Genomic DNA, 16,781 nt, shown 5'->3' on the forward strand with positions numbered 1-16,781 from the left:
TTAATACAAGTATGATGGAATGTAACTTAATATTTCTTTATCGTTTATTGCTAGTTCTGTATTGCTAATTTGAACTTTAGTATTTCATAAAAAGTGCTTACTTCGAATTGCTTTTCTGTCTAAATTTTAAAGGTCAAAGTCTCTGTTACTTTAAGTAGAAAATTGGGTTTGACACAGTATATCTAGTTGTAATAAACAAATTACTCAAACTTCATATAATGCTTTCTGACCAAAAATGCTTGTATTTCAAAGTTTAAAATAAAAGGTCAAGGTCACTCCACTGCCTCTATGAATGTTTAAATGCTTTGTGTTCTCTTGTTACTATCATTTTGGTTTTCATTCCAGATACAATACAGGGAACTGCGTCCTGACGCCCAGTCAATGTCGAAAAAGTCCAAACAAGCATAGCAGGACCCATGTAAGGACATATTGGATAGTGGTCTGTGTTACCTAAACCATGACTGCGTGTGATACACAACATCAGTGATATCAATGTTGCTGAAGCAAACTGTGGCAGTTCATGTCATACACTGCTGATCAAGGGTATATACCCAGCAGTACACTGTATACAGGTGGCTGAAGGTCACGACAATCAATGTTGACCTTGATATCGTCAAAACCATACATTTTACGGTTGTGCTTGAAAGTACAAACTTTTGTAAAGACTACAAGTCACTTACCGGGAGAAGTTTGAAGGTGGAAAATATCTGTCTGATAGTTATAAACTATCAATAATGACTACGATGGCTATCGTATAATTACCATGGCTTAACATAGACACTGGTTACCATGCTGATGGTAGCAGCATTTAAAAATAGACACTGATTACCATGGTAATGGTACGGATTCTTTTCTGTGTTGGTGATATTATCACCATTTCTAAGGCAGCTGTATTTGTTTAACTCTTACTTTTAGTCCCTATACCTACCCACAGGGTCATACTCATTAACTAGATAACTGTCAACTCAATATACCTATGGCAGTTCTACTGTAATGGTTACCATAGCAACAGATGTGCTATATACTGATGGTGTCTTAGAGATTCACAGAGTCTCTCCTTGAGGAGAAGAGACTCATTTGCTGGATAAGTGTGACTCTCCTTGTGAAGAAAATCCGCTGTGTTTTTCCTTGTGGAAAAGAGATCCGCTGTGTTTTTCCTTGTGGAAATGAGATCTGCTGGGTTTTTCCTTGTGGAAATGAGATCCGCTGGGTTTTTCCTTGTGGAAAAGAGATCCGCTGGGTTTTTCCTTGTGGAAAAGAGATCCGCTGTGTTTTTCCTTGTGAAGAAAATCCGCTGTGTTTTTCCTTGTGGAAAAGAGATCCGCTGTGTTTTTCCTTGTGGAAAAGAGATCCGCTGTGTTTTTCCTTCTACAGAAGAGATCAAGTGTCTCCTTGTGGGAAAGAGATTCACCGAGCATCTCCTTGTGAAGAGGAGAGAAGATGTTTATAAAATCTGTGTGAAATTCTGTTGACACAAGATTTTAGATTGGTCTTGTTTTCCTTGGGGTATCATTTTCAAGTCAGGAAATAACATATTGAAGTCTGTTTTGTACCAATATGAATTTCAGAACATCAAATTGAAGAGATATTTGTTTGTGAAAATGTGTTTGTATGATTGTTCCTGTGTATAACAGAGTGTGATGGATATTTGTATAATGTTATAGAGTCCACACACTCAGCAAGATATTCACACTTTCGCACTGCTGAACTTTTCGGTGAATACGAAGCGATACACATGTGTTGTAAGAGGAAGAAGAATCAGAGAAGTTGACATAGCTGTCTTGAGAGAATGGAGGCTTTATATCAACTCGTAACCCCAGATGTTTTGTAATGAAGGAGGAATCATAGATTTACATTCCATATGCAAGAAGGAGAAAAGAATCTCATTTGTTGTTGATGATGCATGCAATGCTTTCTAAATCAACATTTTCATTTTCCATTATAATCAAACCATGCAAGATTTTGATTGGTAGTCTAATTATAGCCTGTGTAATATTCCACATTACAGATTGATTTAATTATTAATTTCATGTAATTGTTTATTAAAGAAATCCATACCTTATACTTGGTTACATTACTGGTAATTTACTTCTTTTTTGTGAGTTTTTATTGTGCTTCAAACATCATATGCTCATAGATTTTAATTTGTGTTTAGGTAAATAAATATAGACTTGCATCAGCATAATATCAGTAATTGATCAAATGAACACTGAATAGACACACAATTTTGTGACTTGCAGTTCCCGTTTTGAGATATGGGTTACGTCTGACACCTGACTTTGGGGAAATTATTGGCTGAATGTTGATCAGGATATCACTTTCTTAAGACTTAATTCTGAATATTTTTAGAGGAAATCATACTTCAAAACTCTTTCCTTCATCTGTTCATTTTAAATCAGATTCCGATACACTACCTTTCATTCATGTTATAAAAAGAAACTCCAGAAAGTCAAAGATAAATATTGTATATTTTTTAAGGATGTAGCTGATGATTACTAAATGAGGCTGATGGAAGTTGGACCTGAATCTCCAATTTTCTGTTCTAGTATTAATAAATAATAGCAAAATTAATGTAATTACACATGGTTTTATAACGTAATTCGACCTGAATCTCAAATTTTCTGTTTTAGGTTAATAGTATTAATAAATAGTAGCAAAATTAATGTAATTACATGTGGTTTAGCTTAGCAAAATTAATGTAATTACATGTGGTTTTATAATGTACGTGTGAAGTACGAGTGTTACATCATTTTCCTTGATTATTGCTGATTAGTTTAATGTTTGTTTTCAAAGTATGAGAATGGTAGTCCTGATAACACTACAGCAGAATCGGGCAGACGTTCTAACGGATCCTTGATATACAAAATGTATACCTACTTGACAATTTACTTTTAAAACAGAAAAAAAGTTTTCTCCACTGTGGAATTTTTCCAGTATAAAAGCAAAGTCCCAGTTAACATGGGTTGACAGTAGTGAAGTGTTTTAACATAGAAAACAGTGAGCAGGCTGTAAGTGTATGAGTTAAACTTAGTGCTACCCTGTGATATGTCTGTTTTTTCCGTCCTGATCTTTATTGTCCTCTAGTCCTACTCCTCATTGTCAGCCACTTATCATTTTCACCAGATAATATGACTGGATGATGAGGTTTTGTTTAGGAATGTTGCAAATTAGCATTTAATTTGTCAGTATAACTTGATATACAATGTATAATTATGTATTCGATTATGATTGATTTTCATCAGAACATATCTGGGTTACATTTATCTTACTTTATTGTTTTTTATGTGTAGGAGTTACTAACTGTAAAACTGTTATTTTTTGTTCTGATTTCAAATCTATTTTATATTAACATCATAAGGTACAAATAAAATTGAAATAATTTTGTAATTATGAAAATTAATTTCAATCCTTATACTTACATATCTATTAGACCAATGAAATATTGGGTGTTGTTCAATGAATTAAAGTGCTACTGCAGTAATGATTGATGTCATAATCAAGTGAATCTGTAAATTTCATTTCTTTTCCACTTATACGATAGAATGATACATTATATGATAGAATGATACAATGTTTTTACACATGCTGGTTTAAGTTATTGAAGTAGTCTGCGCTTTACCTCTGAAATATTACTGACATTCAATACCCATATCCTATATTTATACCTGTCCAGAAGAAAAAACATTAACCCTTATTTTGATTGGGGGCTTGAAGTTACTTAAGAGTTTAGGGCCGCAGGGCTTCAGAAAATAATCTAAACACAGATTTTTCAAAACTGTTATGAAATTTGTAGGTAAAAAAACAGAATTAGAATTAAGCAGGGAATTAAAAAAAAATATCTTATTTTCAGCTATTGATGCATTTCTTTTTGTTTCTTGATTTTATTTGATTTTTTTTTATTGTTAATATAGTGTTAGCCATTACACTTTACTGGCTGATGAGGTTTTTTAACACCAGGTATTGCTTCAATTACTATTCCTTAATTCAATTATGTGCACTGGAAAGCATTGCTGCATGTTTTCATCAATGCTTCTCCTAAACTCCAGCTTTGCTTTGCAATGGAAAAGTTAATTTACTGAATCTCGTTTAGTCACAGATAATTTGTGAAACCATGGCCTGTGCACAGAGCAACTATTGAAAAGACAAGAACCTCATATTTTTACCAATGTACATGGTACACTGTACTTGATTATATATATCATTTCCTTGTATATTATATACCTACTGTCTCTTGTTTAATGTATTAGCCCAATTTGTATAAATGTATCCCGAGTTACTTTCAATGTACATGATTTGTGTTTACAATTGTCAAACTCAGCTTTATCAAGTTCAGATACCTAATGAGATTTTTTGTGTAATTCAGATGAAATTGCAGAAACAGGATTCCCTTCTATTTAAAATGTATATACCTGCAATATTACTATGTTTAGATCTATAAATACCATTTCATGGTCTGATGTTGAAAAATAGATTTTAGTCACTGTGAGGTCAGGTAAAATGTTGGATCAAAATTTGTATCTTTGTGTATCCATACCTGTTTATTTGATATACAAAATGTATACCCTTTCAATTTTATTTACATGCATTGTTTTCAGTCATTTTAACTATTTCTAATTAAGTCTCATTCATCATAAAATTGTTTGGTTATTGATTTCATGTACAGAAAAACATCATGAATACTATTATAAAGAATGTACATCTCTTAGAATTTATTTTCAAAGTCCATGATTGTCTGTAGTTATCTTAGTTAACAATATGTTATAATATATGTCTGTAGTTATCTAAGTTAACAATATGTTATAATATATGTCGGTAGTTATCTAAGTTAACAATATGTTATAATATATGTCGGTAGTTATCTAAGTTAACAATATGTTATAATATATGTCTGCAGTTATCTAAGTTAACAATATGTTATAATATATGTCGGTAGTTATCTTAGTTAACAATATGTTATAATATATGTCTGTAGTTATCTAAGTTAACAATATGTTATAATATATGTCTGCAGTTATCTTAGTTAACAATATGTTATAATATATGTCTGCAGTTATCTAAGTTAACAATATGTTATAATATATGTCTGCAGTTATCTAAGTTAACAATATGTTATAATATATGTCTGCAGTTATCTAAGTTAACAATATGTTATAATATATGTCTGCAGTTATCTAAGTTAACAATATGTTATAATATATGTCTGCAGTTATCTTAGTTAACAATATGTTATAATATATGTCGGTAGTTATCTAAGTTAACAATATGTTATAATATATGTCTGCAGTTATCTTAGTTAACAATATGTTATAATATATGTCGGTAGTTATCTAAGTTAACAATATGTTATAATATATGTCTGCAGTTATCTAAGTTAACAATATGTTATAATATATGTCTGCAGTTATCTTAGTTAACAATATGTTATAATATATGTCGGTAGTTATCTAAGTTAACAATATGTTATAATATATGTCTGTAGTTATCTTAGTTAACAATATGTTATAAGTTATATTTTTTATTAAAACAACAAAACATTATTTGGGTCATGGGGTCTGCTTAACTTCATTGATTGACTTTTAACTGAATTGGTAAATTGTCATCTCAATATAGTAAAAGCAATATATATGTAGTACCAATCCGTTATATATATAAAGTATATGACATAAAATAGATTGCAATCTAGAAAATAAAATGGTATCAAAACAATATATTTCATTGACAGCTTTTTATTCCTTAAAAGTTTGAAACAAATCAGTCCTATAAAAAAGTTAAAAAGATTTTTTTTTTTTTTATACTGTGTCTATAACCTTAAAATATTAAAACATTTTAAGGCTTAATATTTACTGTAACTCTTTCCTCAGAGCTGACGTATATGTCTCTAAAGTATTTTAATTGAAGCAGTTAAACCATTAATTATAATATGTGAACGATCATCCATACATTACCACAGAAGTTCCAACAAATCTTTCATACTCTATGTATTTATATGTAACTGTTACTAGATTTTGACAAGTTTCTGTTTTTTACCATTTAAGGAAATCAATATGTTTTGTTTGTTACCTAGCTAAGTCATTCAAATTTTAATTTTAATTGAGCTACAATCAAACGTCAAATCCATGGAAACAATATTCTAACCATGGTACTCAGAATTATTTTTTGTGTAAACAAAGTTCTTGCTCAAACCTGTAGGTTTTAGTGGTATGTAATAAATATAGTATGTATGTACATGTACCATACAATACATGTCATTTTAAATTGTACATCACCGGGTCATGGGTTATAGAATACATTTTATTTCAGACATATCTTTCAGTCCAAGTTTCAGGGTGTAGGTAATTTATCACATTCCATTATTTAAAAAAAAAGTTTTGTGGTTTTATGAAGGCTTAATTTTCACGTTTCCATTTTCTTGTTATTACATTTCCTTTTTCAATGCGTGTGTCTAGCTTGTAGATTAGGATTATTTAGGTCCATGTTTTAGAGCAGGATTGCATGGTGCTAAAATTATTTGTATAGACGAGATGGATGGGTGGGGTTAATGGGTATATGGACCAAAATCTGTCGGTTTTGATCAGTATGATTATAAGTTGCTATGAGTAAACTAATGTGATAGAACGTGAATGTGATATAAATAACCGTATGCGTATCCAGAATTCCTACATTATTACAGTATAGAACTAGTACTAGGGTTTAATTTGACAACTATGTTTCAAAATTTCAATAATGTATATATATACGGTATGTAGATGCGATGTTAGATCGAGCCACTTTTCCAGAGATCTTTAATAATCTTTACCTTCCAATTGTTAGATAAGTAACAAAATACATATAGGCTACACATTTTATGCCCTAATTAGTACAATGTATCTAAACTTCTGTAGTTTCGATGATGTACATTTGTAAATGTTGGTTTTTTACGAGTCCGAAAGTTTCTGCACTTAACTGAACTGTAATATTTGTACTGAACAGCTTTTAAAATCTTAGTTGCACAATCCAGACTTTGTTAAGGAGTCGATAATATATAGGTAGAATGAGCTATTATTCGTTTCCTTCTGGTGTATATAAGGTTAATCAAAGTGTATAAAGTTATCATGCAGCTTTATTTTTGTACCAAAATGCTCAATTTTTTGTCTCTGCTTATCAGAATACTGGAGGTATATGTAAACTTTTATAGGAAATTACAGTTCTAGTCTCTCGTTTGACAATTATCCCATTTATCATAAACAAGTTGTTAAATATCCTAGTTTCATTGTCTTGGCTTCAGAGAGTGATTATAAATATTAATATTTGCTGATCCCTGGGATAATCAACCTATTGTTTTCACACTGTGTCAGTCAGTAATCTTACTGAAAGAGAACTCTTAATGAATATAGGATTCCACTGCACATTTACGATGTACAAAACCAATTGACATCTAGGATATTGGTATTTGTATAGGTCCCTAACTAAATTCTGATAACGACCTAATTATGTGAGGGTCTTGTTTAACTTCGAAAAATGATGTATACTGTATACAGATTTGATTTTGTTCATAATTATGGAATCTAAATATGAAAAATTAAAAATCTACATTGTGTTGAATTTAGCTTCAGACTTGTTGGGGATTACTTCTAGCATTACTTTAATAGTAATGTTTTTTCAGATGAATTATACAACAAAAATAAAAACTCGTGAAATCTGTGTTACACATTCCCAAATGTGATAGTTTGAAGGAGACACGTTAACCCTTAGGTTAGGCTAGTGGCCTCCATGTTTGTTATCACTATTGTTACTGTTCCTTGTTTTTAACCATGCTGTTTTACTATATTGCACTTTTGTCATAGTTTGTTCCTTTGAAGCATTGAATTATGACACTTTTTTTGCAGGGAAACTGACTTACAGTACATGTTTTGGTGAGAATAAAAATTCTCTTGACCTGATTTTGAGTTCTAGTTTTCTTTACACATCATAATTTGATTCATAACTTAGCAAAGGTTAAAATATTCTATACAACAAGTGACCTGCTGGGGAAAACAATACACATCCATCGAATGTCATCTAATGTTATATATTACCAACTTGCATTGAAATAAGTTTTACATCACTTGATGATTAGTTATATCGATGGAGATCACCATACAAACTGAAGTTAATGCAGGCAGATGAAAAACGCCACACCATAATACTCCCATCAAATCTGAAGGGCTACGATTCAGTGATTTTGAGTTTTGCTATTTCAGACAGTTTCAACTAAATCTAACTCAAATGGTGGGAATTGAGAAGATTTTGAAATAAAATTTTCAAACTGACACCTACGTTATAGTAGCCATCTTGGATTTCAAATTGACCTAGAAATTAGTCTGCTAAAACTGAACATAATATCTGGCTCCAAATTCTGACAGGTTGCCTGTTAATAGTCAGATATCTATACTTCTCTTCCAAATCTGGTGACAACGATTGAGGGAGTTGGAGATGATGTGCATTGATCGATACATTGTTTATTATACCCCCGCAACGAAGTTAGGGGGTATACTGGAATCAGGTTGTCTGTCCTCCTAAACCGCTGGGCCGATTCCAATGAAACTTCACACATATTAATGATCATGTGTAGATGTGCATGCCACTTTTTTCCCTCAAAATTATGGTTGCTATGGCAACTGGTCACTATAAACAGGTTTTCTGATAAGAACCATAACTTTAAGTTTGTCCGGACAACTCCTCCTAAACCGAAGGGCCGATTTCAATGAAACTTCACACAAATATAGAGGACCATGTATAGATGTGCATGCCACTTTCTTTTTCTCAAAATTATGGTTGCTATGGCAACTGGTCACTATATTACTGGGTTATCTTAGTTGGCCTCTAATTATTAGTTCCAATTCACCACTGACTTGTGCAGATTGCGGGGGTATTAGTCAGCCATCCTGGTGACAGTTCTAGTTCTTGACTTCTTCTATTGGCATCTGAGCAACATCAAATATAAAGCATTACATGTTCACTGCCAGTCCCCATTGAAAACAATAAGTGACCTTGACCCAAAAACCCTGAATCTCAAACTTGACCCAGATATTATGGTCACTCATTATTGTGTGAAGTTTGATCAAGATTCTCTCAAGAAATGAAGTTTACTTTACTTAAAAGACAAAAGAGGAAACCTGTAAATACCCCCCTTCCCAGTTTCACCAAAAGTGAATAACAAGGCATTGAATATCAAATAAACTGAGAAATGTAAACACTAGATAGAGGAAGCATGGATGTTACTATCTAGAAATGGAAAATTAACAATTGGTACACTGGAAATATCACACCTATTATTTATTTTCAAGCTGTCCCTGTTAGCTAGATAGTCCTACAGGGTATATCTGATCGACATGCTACGTTGTAAGTAAAGAGTCTGTTGTTTCCTTGATTTGAAGTTCTACAGGGGTAATCTGATCGACATGCTATGTTGTAAGTAAAGAGCCTGTAATGTCCTTGATTTGAAGTTCTACTGGGTATATCTGATCGACATGGTCAATAGTTTTCATTCCCATCCAGATATTATTTCTCAATTAATTTTCCAATTGAAGTTTCATTTTGAAGATTTGCAAAGTTAACCTTTGTCTTGTAGTCTACTACATGCTGTATATATATATTTTACCCAGTTTTTAGCTCAAGTGATATATGCCATCAGTATAAGTAACTTACCATGGCTTTTTTTCTGCAAATTTCTAAAATTCTACCAACAACTTTTGATGAAACTTCGATGGAAATCATCAGCATTGACCGCACCAGCAGCTACATGTATTTTTGCTATTTGGACAAATATAGGTGCCATCTTGGTGATGTTAACTTAACCGAAACAACTTCAGTTGACACCAGTCTCCCAGCTATTTTCTGACAATCAAATAAATTAAATTTCAAATCTGATTAGGCCATTGTTACATATGTGTTAATTGATGCAAGATAATCATCTTCTTGCATGAGGGACAAGTCGTAGGCATAAATATCAAAATAACCAGTCACAGCAATAAATGTTGCATTGGGTTTGTCAATAAAAAGTTGTCTTCGTTATCTTTGAATATACAAAGGAGCCCACTTTTTTGCATATCGGTTATTTGAATATCCCGCTTATTTGCATAAAATTCTCAGGTCCCGATTTTTTTCTTCTTTATCTTTGTATTTTAATCCCGTGTATTTGCATCAACTAAAACACCGACTCCCGCTTATATGCATAAAAAAATTCCAAAAAATCGAAAAATTTTAATTGATTTTAGGGTATTTTTGTGATTTTCCCGTAATAAAAGTTTTATGAAAAGTGTTTTTAACTTGCATATTGATTCGACACGATGTACGTTATCTAATCATTGGTTCCCACTTCGTCAAAACAGGTTATGTTCGATGCATCGATATCGACATTTAGTTATTATCCAGACCATATCAGTAGCATTGTGAAGAAGAATTACTGAATAAAATATTGATATGTCTCATCTTTTGATGAGATTTGTTTATTTATTATAGCATCGATCCAAACCTCTGTTCTGTGCACTTGAACACCCGCTGAGGCAGGTTGCGATCGCCACGATTGTTTACTAGGCGCGTTGCATTGTGGGGGCATATGTGTAAGGAACGACAACTCTTTGTGCGTGTGCGCCATTTTCCAAAACAAACCCAAACGACAATGCACATCTCACGGTCATTTAAGACAGTCTATTGCTTAAGCAGTTCATCATCTATGATCAAACAACTAATATACTCATAGCATGAACAAAACACATCTCAAGACGATAATGAATGTTTATTGAAACGATCACATTGTACATCGTAGTGCCAACCCACGCGTGTATGACCGATTTCGGACCCACAGACTCGGAGTGACAAGTAGTAAACGATGAAGTACAAATGTATATATGCAAATATTTGTACATTTACAAAGAATAACAACCCATTTATTTCGTATTTACGCTTATATTTTAAATAATGTTTTTTTTTTAAATATGTTTTTTATGCAAATAACGTAAACAATCATATAGCGCCCGTTTTGAGTACCTACCCGACAATCTACATAGTGTATAAGAGGGGCCAAAACCCAACTCCGCCTATACGAATACTCCAGTTATTTCCATATTTTGTCATGGAAAAAGGGCTATGCAAATAAGCGGGTTGCTCTGTAGTGTCATAGTAGTCTATCAGCACCCAATACAATGTCATTGAAATTCCATGATTATTAATGAAAGTCTATAATCATATTGTGTTGCCAAGAAAAGTAGTTGGCCAATTTTAATGTCCAGATGCAAGTGGGAAAAGGGAGACAATTTCAGTTTTATTTCTTTTCCCTGGAAATTTCTGAAATGTTCTCCCAAAGGTCTGACAAACCATAAAACAAATCAATTTGTGAGGATTTTTTTAATTTACTATACGCAAGAATGTTTCTACTTCTGTTGCTGTGCCTTCCTGATCTTCTGTAAGATGTTCTGCATTTCTTCCCTCTTCCTCTTTCCTCTAACGTGAGCACCAAGCTAGAAAAATAGAAAGTATTATTTTAATTCTATATATCGGTCAATTCCAACAGATGAACGTAACTCTAATTTTGGAATGCTATATCACTTGGTTACTGAATTATACTATGAAATTGCTATCTTAGTAAATTTACCTTAGTAACAATTTTTATGCTATATTGAGAAAACATCCATACCATTTAATATTCCTAAAATTCTACTTTGCTGTAACTTTCAAACATTTTTTATAGTCTTAAAATCAGACTTTACTAATACAGAGTTCACTGAATGAGAATGAAATATATAACAGAATATTAAAAGGTAAATTTTCAACACAGCGATGAGGTATCTTTAAAATATATTATTGTCAAAAACCATAACCCTTCGCTTTTGATAAAATAATCCTTACCCTTCGCTTGGCAAATTTGAGGGCCCTCTTATCTTTGGAGATCCTCAGTAACTCCTGCATCCTCCTCTCGTATGGAGCAAATCCTGTCACTTCACGGATAAGGTCACGGACACGACGAACATGGGCAGTCTGTGCCTGGAGGGGAAAAAAAATAAGGTTATTAAGTTTTTGGTTTGTTTGTTTTTGTTTAACGTCCTATTAACTCTTTACGTACTCATTCAAATTTCGCGGTCGCTACCGGAAGTGAATGCTGGGTAGGTCCTTTGTGTATTGGAGCATATGGCTATCACATCAGACGTCGATAAAACGATCTTTTACTGTTGTATAATGCTTAATATTAAATGAAGTTTATCATATTGAACAAGTACTGAGTACGGAAACTCTTTTACCCAATTTTTCCTTTAAAACACGGCGAAATCACCAGGCAGAATCGCGGGAAATGACATGTTAATCGGCACATGTGTCACACATGTGCAAGAAATCACGCAGCCAAAACATCGGTTTTTCGGTGTGTAAAAATATTTCACGTATTTCTTACTTATTTTGATGATAAACGTTACTCAATTATATATATATTATCGTTTTTAATTGTTTTATTGTGTTTAACACCTCAACAATCTCGCAGAAAACGAAAGTAAATTTGAGGCCGCCATTTTGTAGCTATGTAAACAGCTCGGCATGAACCGGCGGAATTCTTTGAAATAGACAATCTTAACGAATGAATTATGCTTCTGGTACGTAAAATATACCATCAATACAATATTTACATTGCTTTTTATTTCTTAAAAACATCATTTCCGTGTCAATTCCTTCGTATGACTATGCTAAACCAGCAAGTAATATCAACATCTTTTGCGATGTTTTACGACGATTTGAGTCGTCACAAAGGATGGAAGGCATGTTAATTGCGACGTGTGTAGTCGTCATGAAGGATACAAGAGCACGTTTTTGTGATGTCTGTAGTCGTCGTGAGTACGGAAAGAGTTAACAGCCAGGGTCAATTAAGGACGTGCCAGGTTTGGAGGTGGGGGAAAGCCGGAGTAAAACCACTGACCCACGGTCAGTACCTGGCAACTGCCCCACGAAGGTTTAGAACTTGCAACCCAGAGTTGGAGGGCTAGAGATAAAGTGTCGGGACACCTTAACCACTCGGCCACCGCGGCCCCTAGGTTATTAAGTATCACTTCAAGAAATAATGTAATAAGACAAGCTTGGAATTCAGCAATACAAAACTTTCAATAAATAAGCATCACATGAAGTTTGACTTAGATCAGAGTTTGAAGAGAACTGGAGTTATTGAACCAGTTTAAAAAAAACATTCTCTCGTAAGCACTTGCGGTAAGAAACAAGGGGAACCTGCATTTGAAATTTGAGAAAGATCCCTTCAGTACTTTACGAGTTTTAGCAATAACAAACTTCAAATGTCAAAATCAGAGATAGCCGCCTGTTGGCCACGTTCTTTTCCGATCGCTCCCAAAATGGAATATGCACAATTAGGAACCAAGGGAAATTCACACCTGAAAAGCAATACCAAGCAAGCACTTTTGGTAAGGAAGATCTGCATGAAGTTTAAGTTTGATTAGCTCATGGGAAATTAAGTTATCACAAGGAAACAAGTTTTCTTTTTTTAGTAACAGTGACCTTTACCTTCAGACATGCAAAAAAAAACAAGCAAACACTTTTGGTTAAGAAGATATGCAAAGTTTGAGTTTGATTGACCCAAGGGAACTTAAATTATCGCACCAAACATCTCTGCAGACACCGCAGCCTCCACTGACTTAGTGATACCTATATGTTGATTGCTTTTTGGAGGCGATACGAAAATGAGGTCTGATCCCAGCCCTTACAACCTTGTTGCCCATTTTGATACAAAAGACAGGGTAAATCGATTTTGGCCCATCCCAGAACAAGATCAGTGATTTTTCAGGCTATTTTAGGAAAAATTATATTCCCTGGAAATTGGGAAATTTTAACATGGAAACTTGCCTTTTTGGGAAATTTGAAATGTATACATAAAAGCTACATTGTTGCTTAATTTCTTTTAACTTTTTTTTTTATCATAATGGTATTTGACTACCCTTTTTGTTTTTGAAAAAGAGGACAAGGGACCTCAAGTCATCTCCTGACAAGTGCTTAATTAGGGCCTCGAAACATACTATCATTAGAGAATCAAGAGTTGTTTGGGTCAGACGGTTGTGATGCTCATTTTTAAACAGCCCCACAGCACTAAATGCCCTCTCCGCAGGGGTTGTTGAGGCTTGTATACAGTTATTAGGTTCGTGACAGATGGTCTGGAACTAAACTGGAAGGTATACAATCCGGCAATGGTGGAAATACTGACTTCGGGTTTGCCTCCTCAACTGGTATTGGACTAGCATTAATAGGTTGAGATACTGTTGTTTGAGATTTAAATAATTCCAGTTAATGTCCGGAGCCCTTGCTGTCTGCTAATCTGATTTTCTTAACGTAATATTTACCATTATGGCTGCTATTGCTTTGCATTTCGTGATCACGATCACTCAAACGCTTGAAAGTGACGTATATAAGGGAGGGGGACCAGTTGGGGTCAAAATAATATCCAAAATCAAAATTGAGAATTTGTTGGGAATTTCAGAGGGACAGCTTCTTTAATGAAATCTCTTTGAGAATGGGATCGGAAACCGACCCTGAAAAATCACTGAAGATAACCATAATATCTTTCATAAATGGTGTAGTTTCTGCACATTTAATCATCAATATGCAAAGGCACTGCTATTAATATCTTTTTATACAGCCAATTCCATGACTTAGGGCCAACATTAACACTATACTTACTCCCTTCCTGCGGGTTGGCCTTGTCTTTCGTCCAGCTTCAATCTTGGTCACCTTGTGACCCTTCTGGAGGCCTATACACATCTCGTGACGAATCGCCATTTCTGAAAGGATTCAAAGTTCAAAGTTAGTATTATAAATCAGGGACATAATACTGTACAAGATCTTAAAGTTAAGTATAATTACATGAAAAGCAGTCTGATTGGCCAGTATAGCTATTGCCTAACTGAACAAAGTCAAATCCGACATGTACATACATACTTTATCATAATATTATCATAACTTTTACACAGTGATGATATCTTGTCTTGAGAGTTTACGAATGGTTTAATGAATAAACATGCCAATAAACAGTCTTGTCAATTCATCAGTGACTTGTGCTGCAATATACATTACAGCTTTTCTTTTTCAGTATAAATCTGCACCATTTCAAATATAAATCCATTTCAGTTACAATTCCATAACCAAAATGACACGATTACCACACAACATATGACTTCAAGTTAATTTAACTACTCACAAAACCAATGCATTCCCGGATTTCATGTCTTAAGATGAGCCAGAGCTCAAACTTTGGATTATTGAGGGTTTGTTCACTGGGTAATGTTACGATATAAGAATATGTACGATATGGGTGTTGGTAATACATTGATTCCGACCTATATCATACACATTTTCATATAGTAACATGCCCCTTTGACAAAATATAAACATAGGACTTTCCCTGTACGCATGAGAAATGGTAAGATTGTGCATATAATAACAAAATTATCGAACATCTGCCATAGATTATCTACGTCAAAACTTCTAACATAACAATACACTTTTATTGAACACATTCTACTTATTCGGAAAGATAGACGGGTTCGAAAAGGTATGATTACAACCGATTCAACTTCAATAATATTCACCGTGTATTGACGATGAAAATGGCAACCGGAAAAGGAACTCTTCAGATTAACAAAATGAAAACAAGACTTCCGGTTTGGAAAAGCGCGCCTTACTTAATTTTACCAGAGACCTATACTATATACTATATAGGTCTCTGATTTTACCTAGGGAAAAATTGTGTTGACAAGGAAATGAAGTGGTGTAAGATTGATATTTTGCATTGTTTCAACAGCCAATTTTCTATTTCTAGCGCATTCAACTAGCAATATTGATCTCCCGATGTTGTCTGTATTTGAGCACAAAATACCGATAAAAACATTTTGATCTATCGTCTGCTGAATGAAATTTTCATGTTTACAGTTACTTCAATAATATTAGAGGTTTACACGACAGGAAACTTTTGACAGGCTGCCATGTCGCAATATCCACCAATGTAATCAGGTGGAATAAGACCTCATATACGTATAGGAGTAGTTTACAGTATGACCAAGTCGGACTAACATGTTACATGTACACTGACGTATCGATAGTTATGAAAATTGTCCTCTTTGTACTTCAAACGGTAAATGGTCTCTAATTAAACACTACATTTATATGAAATTGCATGAATCCCGTTTATATTCACCTTTTAAAATGTAACGGGGAGGAGTAATGAAAAATACACTGCCCGCGCTGGAGTTCGAACTAGCGACTTCTCGTTCTCAATGCAAACATCCAACCAAATACATGTAGGCTAAAGGCAAATTCCCGTTAGTCTGAGCTAGCAAGGTGACATGATACTCTAAACGTTTACACTATCCAAAGTCTTTGCCCCCAAAGACAACCACAACCAAATGGTTCTACAGCTCCAAGCAAAGGACGCCTCAATCTCCTATATATAGCTTCCGCCTGTATTCGTCAACGGCACCCAATCTGTAATAGAAAGAAGTAATGATAAATACACTGCCAACGCTGAGGTTGGAACTAACGACCTTTCACTCTCAAGGCAAACGCCCTATCACTAGGTTAAAGGTCATAAGTTGATCTTATACTCCACTTTTTACATTCCTGCACGGTCAGATATTCAAGACGGTCACCAGCTGCCTTGTTGAATTTTGAGGTTAGCTTTGCATTTTGATTTTCATACCTTAATATTACACTACATATACCAGGAGAGCATAAATGCAGCAACTAGACCCTGCCTTGAGCCCAGGATTTCTGAACTCAAGACAGAT

At 33.9% G+C, this 16,781-nt stretch overlaps 3 protein-coding genes across 9 annotated transcripts in view; 2 read left to right on the forward strand and 1 right to left on the reverse strand.

Moving 5' to 3' along the window:
• The window catches only part of LOC117334222 (multiple C2 and transmembrane domain-containing protein 1-like), a 205,417-nt gene extending 200,451 nt beyond the window's left edge, over positions 1–4,966 (forward strand). For all 6 annotated transcript variants that reach the window (XM_033893711.1, XM_033893714.1, XM_033893712.1 and 3 more), the window contains one exon: positions 346–4,966. In XM_033893711.1, coding sequence (XP_033749602.1) covers positions 346–408 — 63 coding nt within the window. In that variant the 3' untranslated portion in view covers positions 409–4,966. The remainder of the gene's footprint in view (positions 1–345) is intronic.
• A 6,383-nt stretch (positions 4,967–11,349) lies between these two features.
• On the reverse strand, positions 11,350–15,672 carry LOC117334363 (60S ribosomal protein L36-like). The gene is made up of 4 exons (XM_033893942.1): positions 15,588–15,672; positions 14,680–14,780; positions 11,866–12,000; positions 11,350–11,477 (listed from the first exon to the last, which is right to left on the reverse strand). The coding sequence occupies exons 2-4, from the start codon at positions 14,776–14,778 to the stop codon at positions 11,391–11,393; spliced, it is 321 nt and encodes a 106-aa protein (XP_033749833.1). The 5' UTR covers positions 14,779–14,780; positions 15,588–15,672; the 3' UTR covers positions 11,350–11,390.
• Positions 15,659–16,781, forward strand: part of LOC117334362 (Bloom syndrome protein homolog) — a 31,260-nt gene continuing 30,137 nt past the window's right edge. For both annotated transcript variants that reach the window (XM_033893940.1, XM_033893941.1), the window contains exon 1: positions 15,659–15,768. The gene's annotated coding sequence lies outside the window, so the exon portion shown is untranslated. The remainder of the gene's footprint in view (positions 15,769–16,781) is intronic.

Source organism: Pecten maximus, chromosome 9, assembly GCF_902652985.1.
Source record: "Pecten maximus chromosome 9, xPecMax1.1, whole genome shotgun sequence".
NCBI classification, from domain to species: domain Eukaryota; kingdom Metazoa; phylum Mollusca; class Bivalvia; order Pectinida; family Pectinidae; genus Pecten; species Pecten maximus.

What these genes read in the sequence shown, in the direction of transcription:
- LOC117334363 (XM_033893942.1), bottom strand. Translation starts at nt 14,778, where the DNA reads ATGGCGATTCGTCACGAGATGTGTATAGGCCTCCAGAAGGGTCACAAG. An exon ending in GGCCAACCCGCAGGAAGGGA is followed by an intron (nt 12,001 to 14,679) that starts GTAAGTATAGTG and finishes TTTCCCCTCCAG; the next exon opens with GCACAGACTGCCCATGTTCG. An exon ending in TCAAATTTGCCAAGCGAAGG is followed by an intron (nt 11,478 to 11,865) that starts GTAAGGATTATT and finishes CTATTTTTCTAG; the next exon opens with CTTGGTGCTCACGTTAGAGG.